We start from the raw sequence: 16,722 nt of genomic DNA, 5'->3' as shown, positions 1-16,722 counted from the left end.
TTAAAGCCGGATTTGGATACAAAAAGATTTCCCAAGCTTTAAACATCTCAAGGAGCACTGTGCAAGCCATCATATTGAAATGGAAGGAGCATCAGACCACTGCAAATCTACCAAGACCCGGCCGTCCTTCCAAACTTTCTTCTCAAACAAGGAGAAAACTGATCAGAGATGCAGCCAAGAGGCCCATGATCACTCTGGATGAACTGCAGAGATCTACAGCTGAGGTGGGAGAGTCTGTCCATAGGACAACAATCAGTCGTACACTGCACAAATCTGGCCTTTATGGAAGAGTGGCAAGAAGAAAGCCATTCTCAAAGATATCCATAAAAAGTCTCGTTTAAAGTTTGCCACAAGCCACCTGGGAGACACACCAAACATGTGGAAGAAGGTGCTCTGGTCAGATGAAACCAAAATTGAACTTTTTGGCCACAATGCAAAACGATATGTTTGGCGTAAAAGCAACACAGCTCATCACCCTGAACACACCATCCCCACTGTCAAACATGGTGGTGGCAGCATCATGGTTTGGGCCTGCTTTTCTTCAGCAGGTACAGGGAAGATGGTTAAAATTGACGGGAAGATGGATGCAGCCAAATACAGGAACATTCTGGAAGAAAACCTGTTGGTATCTGCACAAGACCTGAGACTGGGATGGAGATTTATCTTCCAACAGGACAATGATCCAAAACAAAGCCAAATCTACAATGGAATGGTTCAAAAATAAACGTATCCAGGTGTTAGAATGGCCAAGTCAAAGTCCAGACCTGAATCCAATCGAGAATCTGTGAAAAGAGCTGAAGACTGCTGTTCACAAACACTCTCCATCCAACCTCACTGAGCTCGAGCTGTTTTGCAAGGAAGAATGGGCAAGAATGTCAGTCTCCCGATGTGCAAAACTGATAGAAACATACCCCAAGCGACTTGCAGCTGTAATTGGAGCAAAAGGTGGCGCTACAAAGTATTAACGCAAGGGGGGCCAAATAATATTGCACGCCCCACTTTTCAGTTTGTTAAAAAAGTTTAAATTATCCAATAAATTTTGTTCCACTTCACGATTGTGTCCCACTTGTTGTTGATTCTTGACAAAAAATTAAAATTTTATATCTTTATGTTTGAAGCCTGAAATGTGGCGAAAGGTTGCAAGGTTCAAGGGGGCCGAATACTTTTGCAAGGCACTGTATAAATATAGTATATTTTTTAACCCTTTTAATTCCAGTTTGTGCATATGCACAGGTTCGAAAACCTTGTTTCTAATATAGTGTACATATATTGTAGGTATCACTTCTCTCCAACTTGTGTAAATTCCTCACGTAATATAACTTCACAGAAGTGCAGTAAGTCAGTCATTAAAAAGGTTTTTAGAAAAGTGAATATTACATGAAAATAATGTCTCAAAACATCACATAAGGTTAAAAAGAAATCCAAACTCAAACTGTACGGATGCTTTTATTTAGTTATCTGGATTAGAAGCAAAAGGAATATATTAAAGGTTTATCTTTAAATAAAATAGCCCTTGCACTTGATTTATGGAATCATTAGGTCTTGGTAAAATATTTAAAATGTATTCAGTATAAATATGAAAGATTTATTTCAAGTAGTTAATCAACATTCAATAATATCAGATTTTTACTTTGTTCTCCTGAGAGTCTGACCAGCAGTTTACCTGCAGAAGACAACGTATATTTTTGTCTGTGCTTATTTATGACCATTACCAGTGTGCCTTAATTAAGTTGGATTTTTCATCCCTCACTGTTACAAACTATGAAGGGGGTCATACTTTAGAAATAATAATAATAATAATAATTAATTAAAAAAAAAAAAAAAGTAGCAGCTCCATCATTTTTAAATAAACTCCAGTCCTTCATACTTGACATCTCCAATTTTTGTTTCTGGCATCAGCACCCAGCCGCTGAGCGTGAACGCAATGACGTAAGAGGCGACCTTGCCTCCATCCTCCTCAGATTTTAATGCCAGAATTATCTGATCGTCCGTGTCGGGAACAAACTTAAACGACGAAAAGCCGTGGGTGGGGTTTAGAGGCCCGACACGCTGCGTGGTTATGTCACTGAAATCGGCCCGGCAGGACAGCAGCAGGTTGGTAGCGCGTCGTTCGTCGGCACTGTCGTCGTAGCGCTGGTGACTGGCCCGGCGAGGTAGGAAGAACCAGCGTTGAAGACGCTCACTCCATGCCGCAGATTCATGGATAAGGTAGCCTGCGGTAGAGTGACAAATCAACAAGACTAAACAAGGGTCATAAATGAGAACATTTTAAATACCACCATTCAAATTTATTATAATCCACATGAAAAATACAACAACATGCAGCTTCTGAATAAAATGTACTTGTCCTGAAACCAAATCTAGAGAAGAAAAAAACAAAACATTCTGAAAGATCAAATTACTGAACAAAGATTCCCCTAAAGTGCATTTCTTTTTTCTCTTGACCCACCTCTTTTACTTATTTACGAAAGTTAGTCCTCTTGGTCAGCAGTTAACAGCAAGTTAAACAGCAGTTTTTACATCTGAGAAAACTACTGAATATCTAATCTGTGTATAATATATCAAATAATTTAACAATAACAATTGATGTGTAAGCTGAGCTAATCAAGTCTTTGATAGTTTATTACAAGGGTCATTGAATAAATAATGTGATTTTTTCAGTATAAGGACTTCTAATATAGATAGAAGCTGACATTCAGAGGTAGGTTGAGTAGCCAAAAATTTGACTCAAATAAGAGTATCGTTACTTCAGAATAATATTACTCAAATAAAAAATTATTTGGTGAAAATGATTCTCAAGTAATGAGTAACATTGTGAGACTAGATTTTATTTTCCTAATGGTATTTTCTCAGTAATAACTACCGTATTGGCACGAATATAAGGCGACCCCCTCTTTTTCAAGACTCAAGTTTGAAAAAACACTTTTTGAACACCAAATTAATTTTTATACAGAAAATAATTACAGTACTTCTGAAACAAATGATTATAACAATATATTTAAGAGAAAAAACATGTTATTTTGCCTCATTCAAATCTTAATATCTGAACATTTAAATATTTAAACTAAAGTGCAATCACATTCGTAAATGAATGGCCTCTGGTTTTTGAAATATAAACAAACCAATCTATTGCGATAAAACACCAAAATTCCAATAACTGCATTAACCATCAAAGTGAAGTCCAACTGTAACTGTAGTCTTGAAACAAATCTGAATAAGGAAAAACATTGCAATAAAATAATGAAAACTGGTTAAACTTGAGAGTAGCTGAGATCTGTCATGACAGAACATCGCTTCAATGATATCTGGCACCATCTAGTGTCGTGAATGGGTATAATGTCTAGACCGCGAATATAAGACGACCCCCACTTTTTCAATCTTATTTCAATGCAAAAAACACCGTCTTATATTTGGGCCAATACGGTATATGACCTGTTGTTATAATGATACTGTACAATAACCCATTACATCACCACATTAAGCCAAAGAAATTAAAAAAACTAAATAAAACATTGAATTCCGACGATCAAAAAAGGTACAGAAATGAAGCATTATTCGTCCAAAAGAGCATGAGTGCCCTCTTGTGGAGAAAATAGTTCCTAGTTTGAATAGTGAATAGTTCCTTCATAGTTATGAAATTAGAAGGATCATATCTCCGGGTTTCCGTGGTCAATCGGCTCCAAATAAAAACTGGGAGAGGTTTAAATCTGTGCTTTTGAGTCATGTTGAGGGCAGCGCTCTATCTCAAATACTTCCTTTATTACGGTGCTTTGAAGACGCCACGTGATTGAACAGGCTGGCGTGATCATAGAACGGCCAGCTTGCGTTTGATTGATGTGATGGAGTCGTGATTATTGTTGCGACGTGTCAGTGGTGAAACTGGTAAAGTTACTCTTGGCATAGGTGCCAATGAAAAATAATAAATCTAATAGGTAGAATAAAGAGGAAAAATGGAACGACTCTTGTGCGGCCCATAGTAGCGGAGTAAGACTAGCGTTTTTTTCTTCACAAATCTACTCAAGTAAAGGTAAAAAGTATGGCTTAGTAAAACTACTTTCAGAAGTACATTTTTCTCAAAAAGTTACTTAATTAAATGCAATGGAGTACATGTAACTCATTACTACCAAACTCTGCTTACAGTATTGACGATTAACAAATATGGCCGATCAAGAAGCATGCTCCAGGATTGAAGAGCAGTCAGTAATCAAGTTTTTGGTAGCTGAAGGGTGCAAACCAGTTGAAATTCATAGGAGAATGTTAACTGTGTATGGTGCCACGTTTCAGCCAAAAAAATTGCACGAAGTTGGAAAGTGATTGAGTCAAGTGTTGTGAGCGACTGGCTGAGACAGTCCAAAGTGTGTGGCAGTGCTGTAAGGTTATGTTAGGGAAGAAAAAAAAGTAAGCTTCTATCTGTATTAGAAGTCCTTATACCGAAAAATTCCCTCTTACCTATTGTTGAGGAATATGTAGCAAAAAAGTGAAGTCTTATTTTTCAAGAATTTTGAAGCCAAAATATCCTCCAATTCTGGAATGATCCATACACTAAAAAGTGTCGCAACCTGGTGGTTTGATCCCCGCGGCGTTCCGCAGGGCGTTGTAGTAGGACACCCAGCTCTTATGCTGGACGTCACCGTTGTATCCCACGACTTTGACCCACTGTGGGTGCTGGTTGACTACCTCTCCAGTAGTGGTGGTCCACTCCTTGCCGAGACCGCCGACATACAAGTGCTCGTCCTTCACTGCGAGCCACTCTGCCTTGAAGCCTACAAATGCACACATGAAGATCCACATTCAACTCAGGGTGAATTTGAGACTGCAGGGCTCCAGACTAACATTTTAGGAGTACAGTTGCTTCCAACTTAAAATTTTAGGGGCGCAAGAAGAAGTTTCAGGGGCGCACCCTGTAAATTGACATGTAAAGTTTTCCTTTCAGGCCAGGTTAGACCGCAGGTCTTAATGTGCGAATCCGATTTTTTCGTGTTTTTCCGACTCGAATGAGGCATTAACTTGACAGTCCGAACGTGACAAGCCGCATAGAAGTAGACCATTTCAAATCCGATCAGGATCACTTTCGTATGTGGTTTAAATCTGATCTGGGCCACATTTTTCCAGAATGTGATGGCAGTCTGAACTGTCAAGTCTCCAAAATCAGAATTCATGCAGTAGTTACGTCAGCAAAGAGCGAGAGAGACAGGGCGCTACGTTACCGATGGAGCCATTAGCATTAGTGCCTAGCTTGAACTCAGCTTTTACACAGAAGGCGGGCTTGACCACAGTTATAAAAAAATAAAATGAAAAGGATAAGCCTGATAATGCTCGATTTTCTTTCTGTGTGCCAAATAAACAATATTTCCGTATTGCTTACATGGCCGAGTCGGGGAAAACGGACGCACACATGTAAGGCTTATGTGTGTGCGCCATGCGTGAGTCCATACAAAATATAAAACTAAACGGGGATTATTAAGGTCTTATTTGTGTCATCGTTTTGGAAATCAAAATATGATCACCGTGGAATGACATACAGCCAGCATGTGTAGTTACTTGTTTTGATGCTTCTGCGCATGCAGGTCAGTTTGCTCAGCACATGTCGGACTGCGAATTAGGGCACATTCATAATACTTGAACAGGCTCAATGGACAAAGGCAGTCTGAATGGACAAAAAAATCGGATTTGTGCATCAAGACCTGCAGTAAGAACCTAGCCTAATTTCCACTGTTTAATCGCTAAATACTTTCATTCGACTGGTCCTTCTAAAAAAAAAAAAAAAAAAGCATATTGTGATAAAGTTCATCATTTTCTATAATGTACTGATAAACATTAGACTTTCATACATTTCAGATTCATTACACACAACTGAAGTAGTTCAAGCCTTTTACTGTTTTAATATTTATGATTTTGGCAAAAAAAAAGTCAAGAAAAACCAAAAATCCCCATCTCAAAAAATTAGGATATCATGAAAAGGTACTCTAAAGAAGCTACTAACCTAATCATCTGAATCAACGAATTAACTCAAACCCTCTGCGAAAGATTCCTGAGGCTTTTAAAAACTCCCAGCCTGGTTCATCACTCAAAACCGTAATCATGGGCAAAGCTGCCGACCTGACTACTGTCCAGAAGGCCATCATTGACACCCTCAAGCAAGAGGCTAAGACACAGAAAGAAATGTCTGAGCGAATAGGCCGTTCCCAGAGTGCTGTACCAAAGCACCTCAGTGGGAAGGAAAAAGTGTGAGAAAGATTGTGGAGAGGGGCCGATTCCAAATCTTGGGGGACCTGCAGAAACAGTGGACTGAGTCTGGAGTAGAAACATCCAGAGCCACCGTGCACAGGCATGTGCTGGAAATAGGCTACAGGTGCCGCATTCCCCAGGTCAAGCCACTTTTGAACCTGAAACAACGGCAGAAGCGCCTGACCTGGGCTACAGAGAAGCAGCATTGGACTGTTGCTCAGTAGTCCAAAGTACTTTTTTTCAGATGAAAGCAAATTTTGGATGTCATTCGGAAATCAAGGTTCCACAGTTTGGAGGAAGACTGGGGAGAAGGAAATGCCAAAATGCCTGAAGTCCAGTGTCAAGTACCCAAAGTCAGTGATGGTCTGGGGTGCCATGTCAGCTGCTGGTGTTGGTCTACTGTGTTTTATCAAGGGGAGGGTCAATGCAGCTAGCTATCAGGAGATTTTGGAGCACTTCATGCTTCCATCTGCTGAAAGGCTTTATGGAGATGAAGATTTCATTTTTCAGCACAACCTGGCACCTGCTAACAGTGCCAAAACCACTGGTAAATGGTTTACTGACCATGGCATTACTGTGCTCAATTGGCCTGCTAACTCTCCTGACCTGAACCTCATAGAGAATCTTTGGGATATTGTGAGGAGAAAGTTGAGAGACACCAGACCCAACACTGTGGATGAGCTTAAGGCCGCTATCGAAGCATCCTGGGCCTTCATAACACCTCAGCAGTGCCACAGGCTGATTGCCTCCATGCCACGCCGCATTGAAGCAGTCATTTCTGCAAAAGGATTCCCGACCAAGTATTGAGTGCATCGCTGATATAATTAATTGAAGGTTGACTTTTTTGTATTAAAAAACACTTTTTTTGTATTGGTTGGATGAAATATGCACATTTTTTTGAGATAGGGATTTTAGTTTTTTTCTTTACTTTTTTGCTAAAATCATCAATATTAAAACAATAAAAGGCTTGAACTACTTCAGTTGTGTGTAATGAATCTAAAATATATGAAAGTCTAATGTTTATCAGTACATTACAGAAAGTAATGAACTTTATCACAATATGCAATTTTTTTTTTTTTAGAAGGACTAGTATATGCATAAAACTACAAACTTTTGAATCACACCACATACGAAAGTGACCCAGAGCGTGGTCCACTTCTATATGACTTGCCCCCTTCATACCACCAAGTTAATGCCTCACTCGAGTCGAAAAAAATCTAATTGTGCATTAAATGGACATTCTGCTGTATTTATTGTTTGGTGTATGTTACTAAACTCATCAGCGACTCCGAAATTACAAATCACTACAAGGCTACGAACAGTTTTGCTGCGGATGGGTGCAGGACCTGCACATTATGACCGTATCAAACAGCAACTCCATCGTTCTTGCAAAGGTAGGCTATGCGTCTTTACTATTTTCATTGCCATGAACCTGAACGCTCCCAAAGTCTTGAATGACAAATAAACAGAGCAGAGTGGACTCGCTACGGCTGGTAGTTTCTTCAATTTATTCAAAGTAAATAACGCACCGCTTTTGAACGTAAGTAACGGTAACAGCGTTGTAACGGCGGAAAAAATTATTATTTAGATCACCCAGTTACTGAAAAAATAACGCCGTTATTAACGGCATTATTCATAACGCCGTTATTCCCAACACAGAAAACTACATCATGCCAAGGAAATACAAAAAAAAAAAAAAATCATTGCATTCTGACGAGAGAAAGAAAATTATATAAATGAAGTATCATTCGTCCAAAGAGCATGAGTGACTTCAAGCGGAGAAAACATTTCCTATTATGTAATTCATTTTATATTTCCAGTTTTCTGTGGTCAATCGGGGCCAAATAAAAACTGGGAGAGAGTTTAAAATCCGCACTTTCGAGGCATGTTGACGGCAGCACTTCATGTCAAATACTTAATATTTTTTACGGTGCTTTAAAGATGCCACATGATTTAACAGGCCGGCGTGATCGTAGAACGGCAAGCATGAGTCTGATAGGTGTAATAGAGTCCTGTGATTATCGTTGCGACGTCTCATTGGTGAAACTGGTAGAGCAATTGTTGGAATCATCTCTGGCAAAAAAAAAAAAATCTAATATGTATAATAAACAGGAAAAATGCAACTCCTTGTGTAACCCAAAGTAGCAGAGTAAGTGATTTCTTCTATATAAATCTATTCAAGTAAAAAGTACGGCTTAGTAAAACGACTCCTAGATGTACATTTTTATCAAAAAGTTACTAAAGTAAATGTAACACGTTGCTACCCAACTCTGCCGCCAACTAGTGGATTTAACCGTGAAGGAGTTTGTCACCAACAAAAACAAACAAAAACCCTGCAAATTTACTGGTCGTGGATGCGCGAGTAGATGAAAAAAAATACTCGTATTGGCTCTAATTTTAGTCGCAAAATGAGAGTTTGGAACTCTGCGACCTGAAGTCATACCTTTAGAAACAGAACCATTGCCATCAGGTAGGATGACCCAGGGGACTGCTTGCCTTCCCTCGATCCTGTACACCACACCAGTGCGGTCATCCACGCTGTACAAATGCCCATTGAACGCCACTAGCTCGGACAGCTCCATACCTGGAGAATAGAAAGTGTATTATGAAATCATTTACTGACAATCATTGTAAATTGCCGCACAACCTCGTCCTTTCTCCGCGAGGTGACTCTCCAGCGTGATGGTCTCCTCGTCCCATTCAACATCCACTCTGTCGGCGCGTTCCGAAACGATCACGTGACCCCTTTTCATGTAGCTAAACCAAGTTCGGTCGTTGGGGTCGCGCGAGGCTGTGTCCAGGTCTGCAATGACTGCGATGCGATACCTGACGCCGTAGTTGGTCTTCACAGGCAGACTTAGAGGATACGTGCCATTGTAAGGTTTTTCCCATTCCTGAAGCCTGGAGAAACGAATATTCCGTCTATGAGTCTCCCAGAATGTGCTGTCGTCGCCCTGATGATACATTTGCAAACTGTTGCGGGAGGAATGAACGGCCGGATAGTCTCCGTCCCCTCCAGTGTGGTGAAGGTACAGCATGAGCACTAAAGCTAGCAGGGAGGCCACAGCGATTGCCCGCCATTTGGGTTTGAAGCGGGGGTCCCAGGTAGCGGCTGGCGTCATGGATGAAAGGCCCAAGGTGATACCTCGGACAGCCACGGTGAAAAATCTCATAGAAGGGTTTTATTTATCCTCATTGTGGCGCTTCGACTCTCATTATTGCCTAGGATTAACAGAGCAAAAACAGTCACTGGCATTCTATGTGAAACCATCCAAGAATAAAATGTTCTTGACGTGAATTGGAAAAAAAAGACACAACAAATGCCTCTAAACTAATTAGCGAAACGTAAGCTAACAAACTTTGGTTCAAGATACCATTTTGGTCAGGGGTGTTTTTTGCCTCATATCTGGCGATACGATTCGTATCACGATTCACAAGTCACAGATCGATTCGATTAATACCGATACTACATTTGAAGTTAGTGCTGCAACGATTAATCGATTAACTTGAGTATTCGATTAGAAAAAAGGATTCGAATTAAATTTTGCTGCTTCGAGTATTCATTTAATTAAAGTGGCGTTATAATGGTTTGTTTTGAAAGTTTTTGCATTTAGTTGTATTGATTTGGGTGGATACACTGCCCTCTTGTCTGCCTCATTTCGCATGGCTGAATCCAGCTGCTCCCCATTAAGACCAACATAAGCTAAGTTTTTGTTTGAGCTAATGTTTTTTTTAAATACATTTGTAATTTAGTTTATAGTAGGGCTGTCAAAATTATTGCGTTAACGCGCGGTAATTAATTTTTTAAATTAATCACGTTAAAATATTTGACGCAATTAACGCACATGTCCCGCTCAGACAGTATTCTGCCTTTTGGTAAGTTTTACAGCAAGGTTTTTTGTGCTGTCTAACAGCGAACTCTTGTGGTCGCTTTGTGACATGGTTTATTGCTTTCTTGCCAGTTCAATATGGCTGCACGACGTCTCGGGCTGACGCCTACGTTGTAATGTTGTGCTTATATGATCCTTGGACAAGATTTGTCCATAAGTATGGTTGTTGTAAAGAATGTACATATTACGTTAGTAAGCGAAATGTTATATTTTTTGTATGAGACGCTTTTTGTTTATGTTTAGTGAACCTGTATAGCGTGCTAAGCTAACGTTGTTGCTAATGCAATGCTTGTGTACTTTTTTTTTGTAGTTTCACTACGGTCTGAAGAGGACAGTGGTTTGAGGCCATTTTATTAATAAATCAGATGAAAAAGGAAGAAGTCTGATTATTAAGGCTTCGTTCACTAGCTGTCTAGCTTTGGAAAAAGTAGACGCTGGAGGACAGCATAGACAGATTTAAATGACAGTAGAGTGAAATGCCCACTACAGTCCTTATGTACCGTATGTTGAATGTATATATCCATCTTGTGTCTTATCTTTCTATTTCAACAAATTATTTTACAGAATATATATATAATTTACAGAAAAATATGGCATATTTTATAGATGGTTTGAATTGCGATTAATTGCGATTAGTTAGGATTAATTAATTTTTCAGCTGTAATTAACTCGATTAAAATTTTTAATCGTTTGACAGCCCTAGTTTATAGATATATTTAGCTGTTTTTTATGGGCATATGTGTTTGAACCATTTGTAAAGAGCATGGTAAAAAAAAAAATTTTTTAAACTTTAGAATTTTATAGCATTTAAGCTAGCGGACTTTTACTATGTAAGTTAGCCAATTGTTCTTTTGTTCCTCATTTATTTATTTTTTTTAATACCGTTTGAGGCTCAGCTCCGGTATTTTAATTTTTTATGTTCCTTATCCAATTACTTGATTATACGAACTAACTAGTTCATCGATTAATCGACGACTAAAATAATTGATAGCTGCAGCCCTAAAGACAATTATTGCGATATTTGTATATCACTTTAGGAAAAACCCAATCAAAATGGACATATGTGCATTTATATCAATTTATTCCCGAAACCTCATCCAGCACTCAAGTAAAAATGTTTTTGTTTTGTTTGAACAACATTTGGCTTTCGTTAAAACATTTTCTTCTTTTTAATGCAAACCTGCTTCAAAGCAGAATTCTAAATACACCATGCCTCTGTTTTTGCAGTAAAAGCCTAAATGAGCACAAATTTCAGACTTATAAAAGGACTAATCCGAGCAACCACTAGAGACATACATAAATCTCAAGTTGGACTAGTCTAATGTTGTTACTTCAGCACACTGCAAGGCAATGCTGCAGTGCACTGCCAGCTACTGGACAGGAGTAGAAATGCAGCCAATGAATCGTTTTGTTTTTTGTTCCCCACCAAAAACACACGTGTAAGATCAATACAGACAGATTTTGAATCGATACGAGAATTACGTGATGTAATATTGCAGAATTTTGGTAACGTTTTTAGCTATTACCAGCAGTAAAGAAGTATTTTTTCTGTTGATGATAATGGATATGAATTGCTGATATCCAAATAATATTAATTTCAGAAGCCTTTAGAGTGCCCGTCACACAATATAAAATGAGGCTTCTCCACATCCTCAGTGTCTCCTTTTTTCAGATAGCTTAAAAAAAAAAAAAAGATTTTTATATACTAAATGTCAATAATTGATGAATTTGTTGATTACGTACAATCTACAAACTTGTTAATCTGATTGTTTATAACATATTATTTTCAAAAACAGGAGCGACTACTAGAGGTGGGAATCTTGGGGCACCTAACGATTCGATTATAAATCGATTATGGATGACCGTGTTTTAGTTTCGCTTTACTTGGCATATTTCAATAAAACGGAATTTGGATGTTTGTGAATCGTTCTCGAATCTTCCACGGCCGAATCGCAAATACCGTATTTTTTGGACTATAAGTCGCCGTTCCATACCCCTCCCATAGTTTGGCAGAGCGTGCGTCTTATACTCTGGAGTGACTTATGTGTGAAATTTTTAACACATTATTATATCATTGATGCTTGTTAGCATGTTCAGTATGCTACAGTTATCTCATTAACTCGATGTTACATCAACATACCAGGCAGGTTCTCAGTTCGCTGTTTATCCGTCATGTAATGTTAGCATACCGTACACTTATTCAGCCTGTTGTTCTTTATTGCATTTTTATTTTAAATTGCCTTTCAAGATGACATGTCTATTCTTGGTGCTGGATTCTAACAAATGAATTTCCCCCCAAAAATGCAACTTACATTCCGATGCGACTTCTATATGTTTTTTTCCTTTTCATTGGGCATTTTTTGGCTGGTGCAACTTATACTCAGGTGCAACTTATAGTCCAAAAAATATGGTAATCTAAGAATCGGAAATTTCGCACACCTCTAGCGACTACTACTATTTACGAATCCTTTTAAAATAGTGAGGTACTGAGTTATGTTTGTATTGGCTAAAAGTTCATTGGGTTATATGACTACAAGAGTTAGAACAAAAATGTTTGGCATGTTGGTCTCAAACAACACTCAAAAATTTGCAACGATACAAAAGATTTCAATTACATACACAAAGAGCTGCAGGACATTTGAGGAAATAATTGGTCTGCTGTTCTCATTGTTCATTGCTTAACAAAGCTTTTGTTGTGCTTCGCACCAGCAAACAAGACTGAGACACGCAGACAGTGTAGATCTATGCTTAACACTTGACTCTCGTGAAGCATCAGTCAAGTGTATTTCAATCTTTACAAAAAAGGCCAGCCAGGTAAAGAAGAACTACAACTCAACTATTAAAAACTTTAACTGGTTCTTGAAGCGGTAGCAGTTTTATCCCTGAGCATTTGTCTGTCCTTTGTGTCAAGTACAGGCTAACTTCATCAAATATTACAACAGTAAATTAATGTGTTCTTGTAAAACAGCTAAAGAATGTGGACACCTTGACCCTGGCATGTAATGCCCATGCTTTCCTCCAGGAATTTTCCCTTAAAAAAATCAAACCTAGAGGACAACTGACCCTCTGTACTTCTGTCCTGGTGTTGTTGTCAGACACACACCCAACGGTTCTTCAACTTTTCCCACACGCAACCAACAAAGAATGCCCTTGTTGTCACTGGGCATGACCCATATTTGCTATGGTTTCGCACCACTGACTCCCCTCCTACTTTGGCCCCTTTTGGCTAGATTGTCGCATCAAGATATCATGTTGTTGCTTGCATCCCTCCAAATCTCTAGCCATCTATAAAATGGTTTTCTTTTAAACATCTCAATGTTCTGTCCTTTCACACTGAGGCTTACGACTTGAACATTGTCGTGTCCAAACTAAAACCAAAGTCATATGTAATTTCTAAACATTGATTTTGGTTATCTGCTCTAATTGTATAACTCATATATATATATATAATACAATGATCCCTCGGTTTTCGCAGTTAACGGGGACCAGAACCCGGCGAGATAAGTGAAAAACCGCTTAGGGCGAACACACACACACACACACACACACACACACAAAATAAAATAAATAAATTTATTTTATTTATTTATTTATTTATTTTTTTGTGCATTCAATGTATTTATTCAGATTTAGCGTTGCAAAGAGAAACATATGACTTCTTTTTTCACTTTTCCCACCAAAGTATAATAAAAGAAATACATATATTCAATAAAAGAGTTTTAAGCACTTCAAATGTAATATTTATGATAAGTTTTAAACATGTTACTGCCCCACCGAATTATTAAACAAGAATAAAGTAATAGGAAAATGCTTGGCTTTATTAAATGCTTCATAGTGAGTCTACTCAAATCCTCTCAAGCTGCTCACTCACACACACAATGAGTTGCCACTAGGCCTGTCGCGATAACAAATTTTAGTGTGTGATAATTATTCACATAAATTATTGCGATATGCGATATTATTGCGCCCCCCCCCAATTTTTTTTAACCAATTTACAATAACACAGTGCGAATACAGTATATATTAATAGATCAAGTACACCCATTTAAACGCGATATTTACTCTTAAATTAAAAAATACTTTTTATGAAATCACAACTAAAAACAATAGACCATGCCTCTTAAGTAAAAAACAACAATATTGATACCACACAGAATAAATAAAATGTGTTTAAAAAAAAAAAAAAATTAATTGCACTAAATAACATAAGCATTTAGGCAAATGAAAATGTTTCCTGTCATAGCTTCTGCAATGGTGTTCCATAGGGATGCAACGATACAGTTAAGTCATGGTTTGGTACGATTTTTGATACAGGGGACACGATTTTCAAATCCGATTCAATACATTTAATGCTCTGTAAAAAAAAATAACAATATATATTTTTTTTTTGCTAACGAGCAAAAATTAAATTGCCATCATATAAACATGCATTTTAGTGCATAATATTATGTGCTTAATTCTTACTGATCTAAAAAAAAATTAGTATAAAAGTGCTGAGAACCATCTTTACTGTTTGTAAAGTGAGGCAGGGCACACTGTTGATTGCTACAGCTCTCTTAGCAGCTAGGTTTACTACATGAGCAAGACATCCTATTCGTGGTCCGAATCCATCTGTGCCTCGTACTGAATTAACAATATTTGCAACATTATCTATAGTCACTGGTATGGATTGATTTGGCCTTCTCAACTTCCATTCAGTCATGACAGTTTAGAATTCATCGATGTAGTATATGGACTACGTGTCCCACAATCACTCTGAGCTCACGTAGCCAATGGCATGGAACGTAGCACATCAAGTTTGCCATTTCATGATAACTAGTGTGTGCACGCATTAAAAAAGTTAGCAAGCGCCGCTGAAGTCACGTCTGATCATTACTACACAACACCAGCATATGACAATCGACTTTCATAAACAGGACGAGTTTGAAGCACAGCGCTCTTAATTTGCCACTCAAATATCCGGTATTGTGCCGAAAAATAGCCGCCCCGTGTGAAATGTCACTCCTGACGGGAGCGCCCACACGTCAACAACACCGGCGCCCCACAGATGGTCCACAGTCACTCCGGAGTACTGATGCGGCCGGTATACGTTGAACAATAGGATATAATGGGAACGACTGGCTCCGGTGCTATTTTTTGCCGGACCTGGAACGAAGATGCATTTTGCGCAGTTGGTAGCGAGCAATCCGAACTTTAACCAGCACGTCGATAAATCGCAGCGGAAAAATTACCGCCTTCATTTTTATTTATCGCGCAATAAATGGAATTATTGCATATTGCGACAGGCTTAGTTGCCACAGCAACTGTTTAACAAGTTGAACGATGATTGACGCATGCGGAGCTTTTGAAATCCATGACTGGCAAGATCAAACACAACCATCTGCCAACATCGTTTACTTTAATAAGCAACTCCAGTGCAGTGCCTGACAACATGATCGGCTCAGAACAGCTCTTTTTAAAAAAAATTTTTTTTTTTAAACAAATCCGCGATGGACTGACCGCGCTAAGTATGAAGCACGAAGTAGCGAGGGATCACTGTATATCAACACTTTCAGTCCCATTGACAACACCCAGTTCAAACGGATTGGAGTGGTTTTTATATCAAATTATTGTAACTGGTACTAACATTTATCGTTTAAGAACTACATGTCTTTCTATCCGTGGTTCCCTTTTATATTTCGTATGATTTCACCCCATCCGGTTTCCGTCAAGGAGTATTGAGTCACTGTCGTGAACATCATTGCATGGCTAGTGCTACTCAGATGAGTTTTGTGTGGAAAACGTGTAAATGCAACATAAAAGTATTTCCCCACTTTGTGATTCCTTTAATAACTACGAAGCTACTGATGCAAATACTTATTCTAATTTTGTTTGAACTTACTTTACTGGTGTAGCCGACAGTATTTGCTATGGTTACACACTGCTCCTCCTCAAATAAATAATGAAGTAACATACGTACAAAGTCAAATGTAAACGTCTACCGTTTTAACATTTAAAATCACTTTAATCAACTTGTTATAATTCAGTAAAAACGAAACATCGTTTGAAGTGTGTCGTCAAATGAAATGTTAACCCGTGAAAAAATCTCGAAAAAATAAGTTTCGAGCAGACAAACTTTTAGACACCAGCCCCCACAAAACTAACTTATTATATTAGTCCTCTCCGTTTTAGGCTGCCATGTCACAACGGAACGTTTTTAAACTATTAACACAAGGCAGAAAAATGAAAGTGGACGAATTTACGGTCCACTTCTATAATGTCGCCACAACGCTAAACGTAGGCAGCAGTTTCAGCTAGTTTGCCCAAGAGGGAACTTTCCTGACTCATTCTGACCTTTTGCACTACATTCTAAAATGTTTTGGCGTACCTAGCGTTGATGTTCATCTTCATGTTGTTCAGCGTCAAAGTTTCAAGAGCTCGTAGCTGCTGCTGCCTCGAAAGTCGACTGACTTCACTTCACGCCCTTCTGTCATCTTGCCCATGAATGACTTCCCTAAAGACTAAATGGGGGTGGTGGGTGCTACCAATTACTAAAAAAAAAAATAAATAAACTTGTGACGTTTCAACAAGATTTCGTGTTCAGACAAGTCCACAAATCCATCTT

At 38.5% G+C, this 16,722-nt stretch overlaps 1 protein-coding gene across 1 annotated transcript; it reads right to left on the bottom strand.

Annotated features, from left to right (window-relative positions):
• Positions 1-1,207: 1,207 nt before the first annotated feature.
• On the bottom strand, positions 1,208-16,628 carry cant1b (calcium activated nucleotidase 1b). Its single transcript, XM_057844045.1, has 5 exons — positions 16,486-16,628; positions 8,876-9,450; positions 8,672-8,812; positions 4,560-4,763; positions 1,208-2,213 (listed from the first exon to the last, which is right to left on the bottom strand). The coding sequence occupies exons 2-5, from the start codon at positions 9,399-9,401 to the stop codon at positions 1,843-1,845; spliced, it is 1,242 nt and encodes a 413-aa protein (XP_057700028.1). The 5' UTR covers positions 9,402-9,450; positions 16,486-16,628; the 3' UTR covers positions 1,208-1,842.
• Positions 16,629-16,722: the final 94 nt, after the last annotated feature.

Source organism: Corythoichthys intestinalis, chromosome 8, assembly GCF_030265065.1.
Source record: "Corythoichthys intestinalis isolate RoL2023-P3 chromosome 8, ASM3026506v1, whole genome shotgun sequence".
NCBI classification, from domain to species: Eukaryota; Metazoa; Chordata; class Actinopteri; order Syngnathiformes; family Syngnathidae; genus Corythoichthys; species Corythoichthys intestinalis.
The sequence above is the reverse complement of the archived record's forward strand: the minus strand, read 5'-3'. Positions and strand labels throughout refer to the sequence as shown.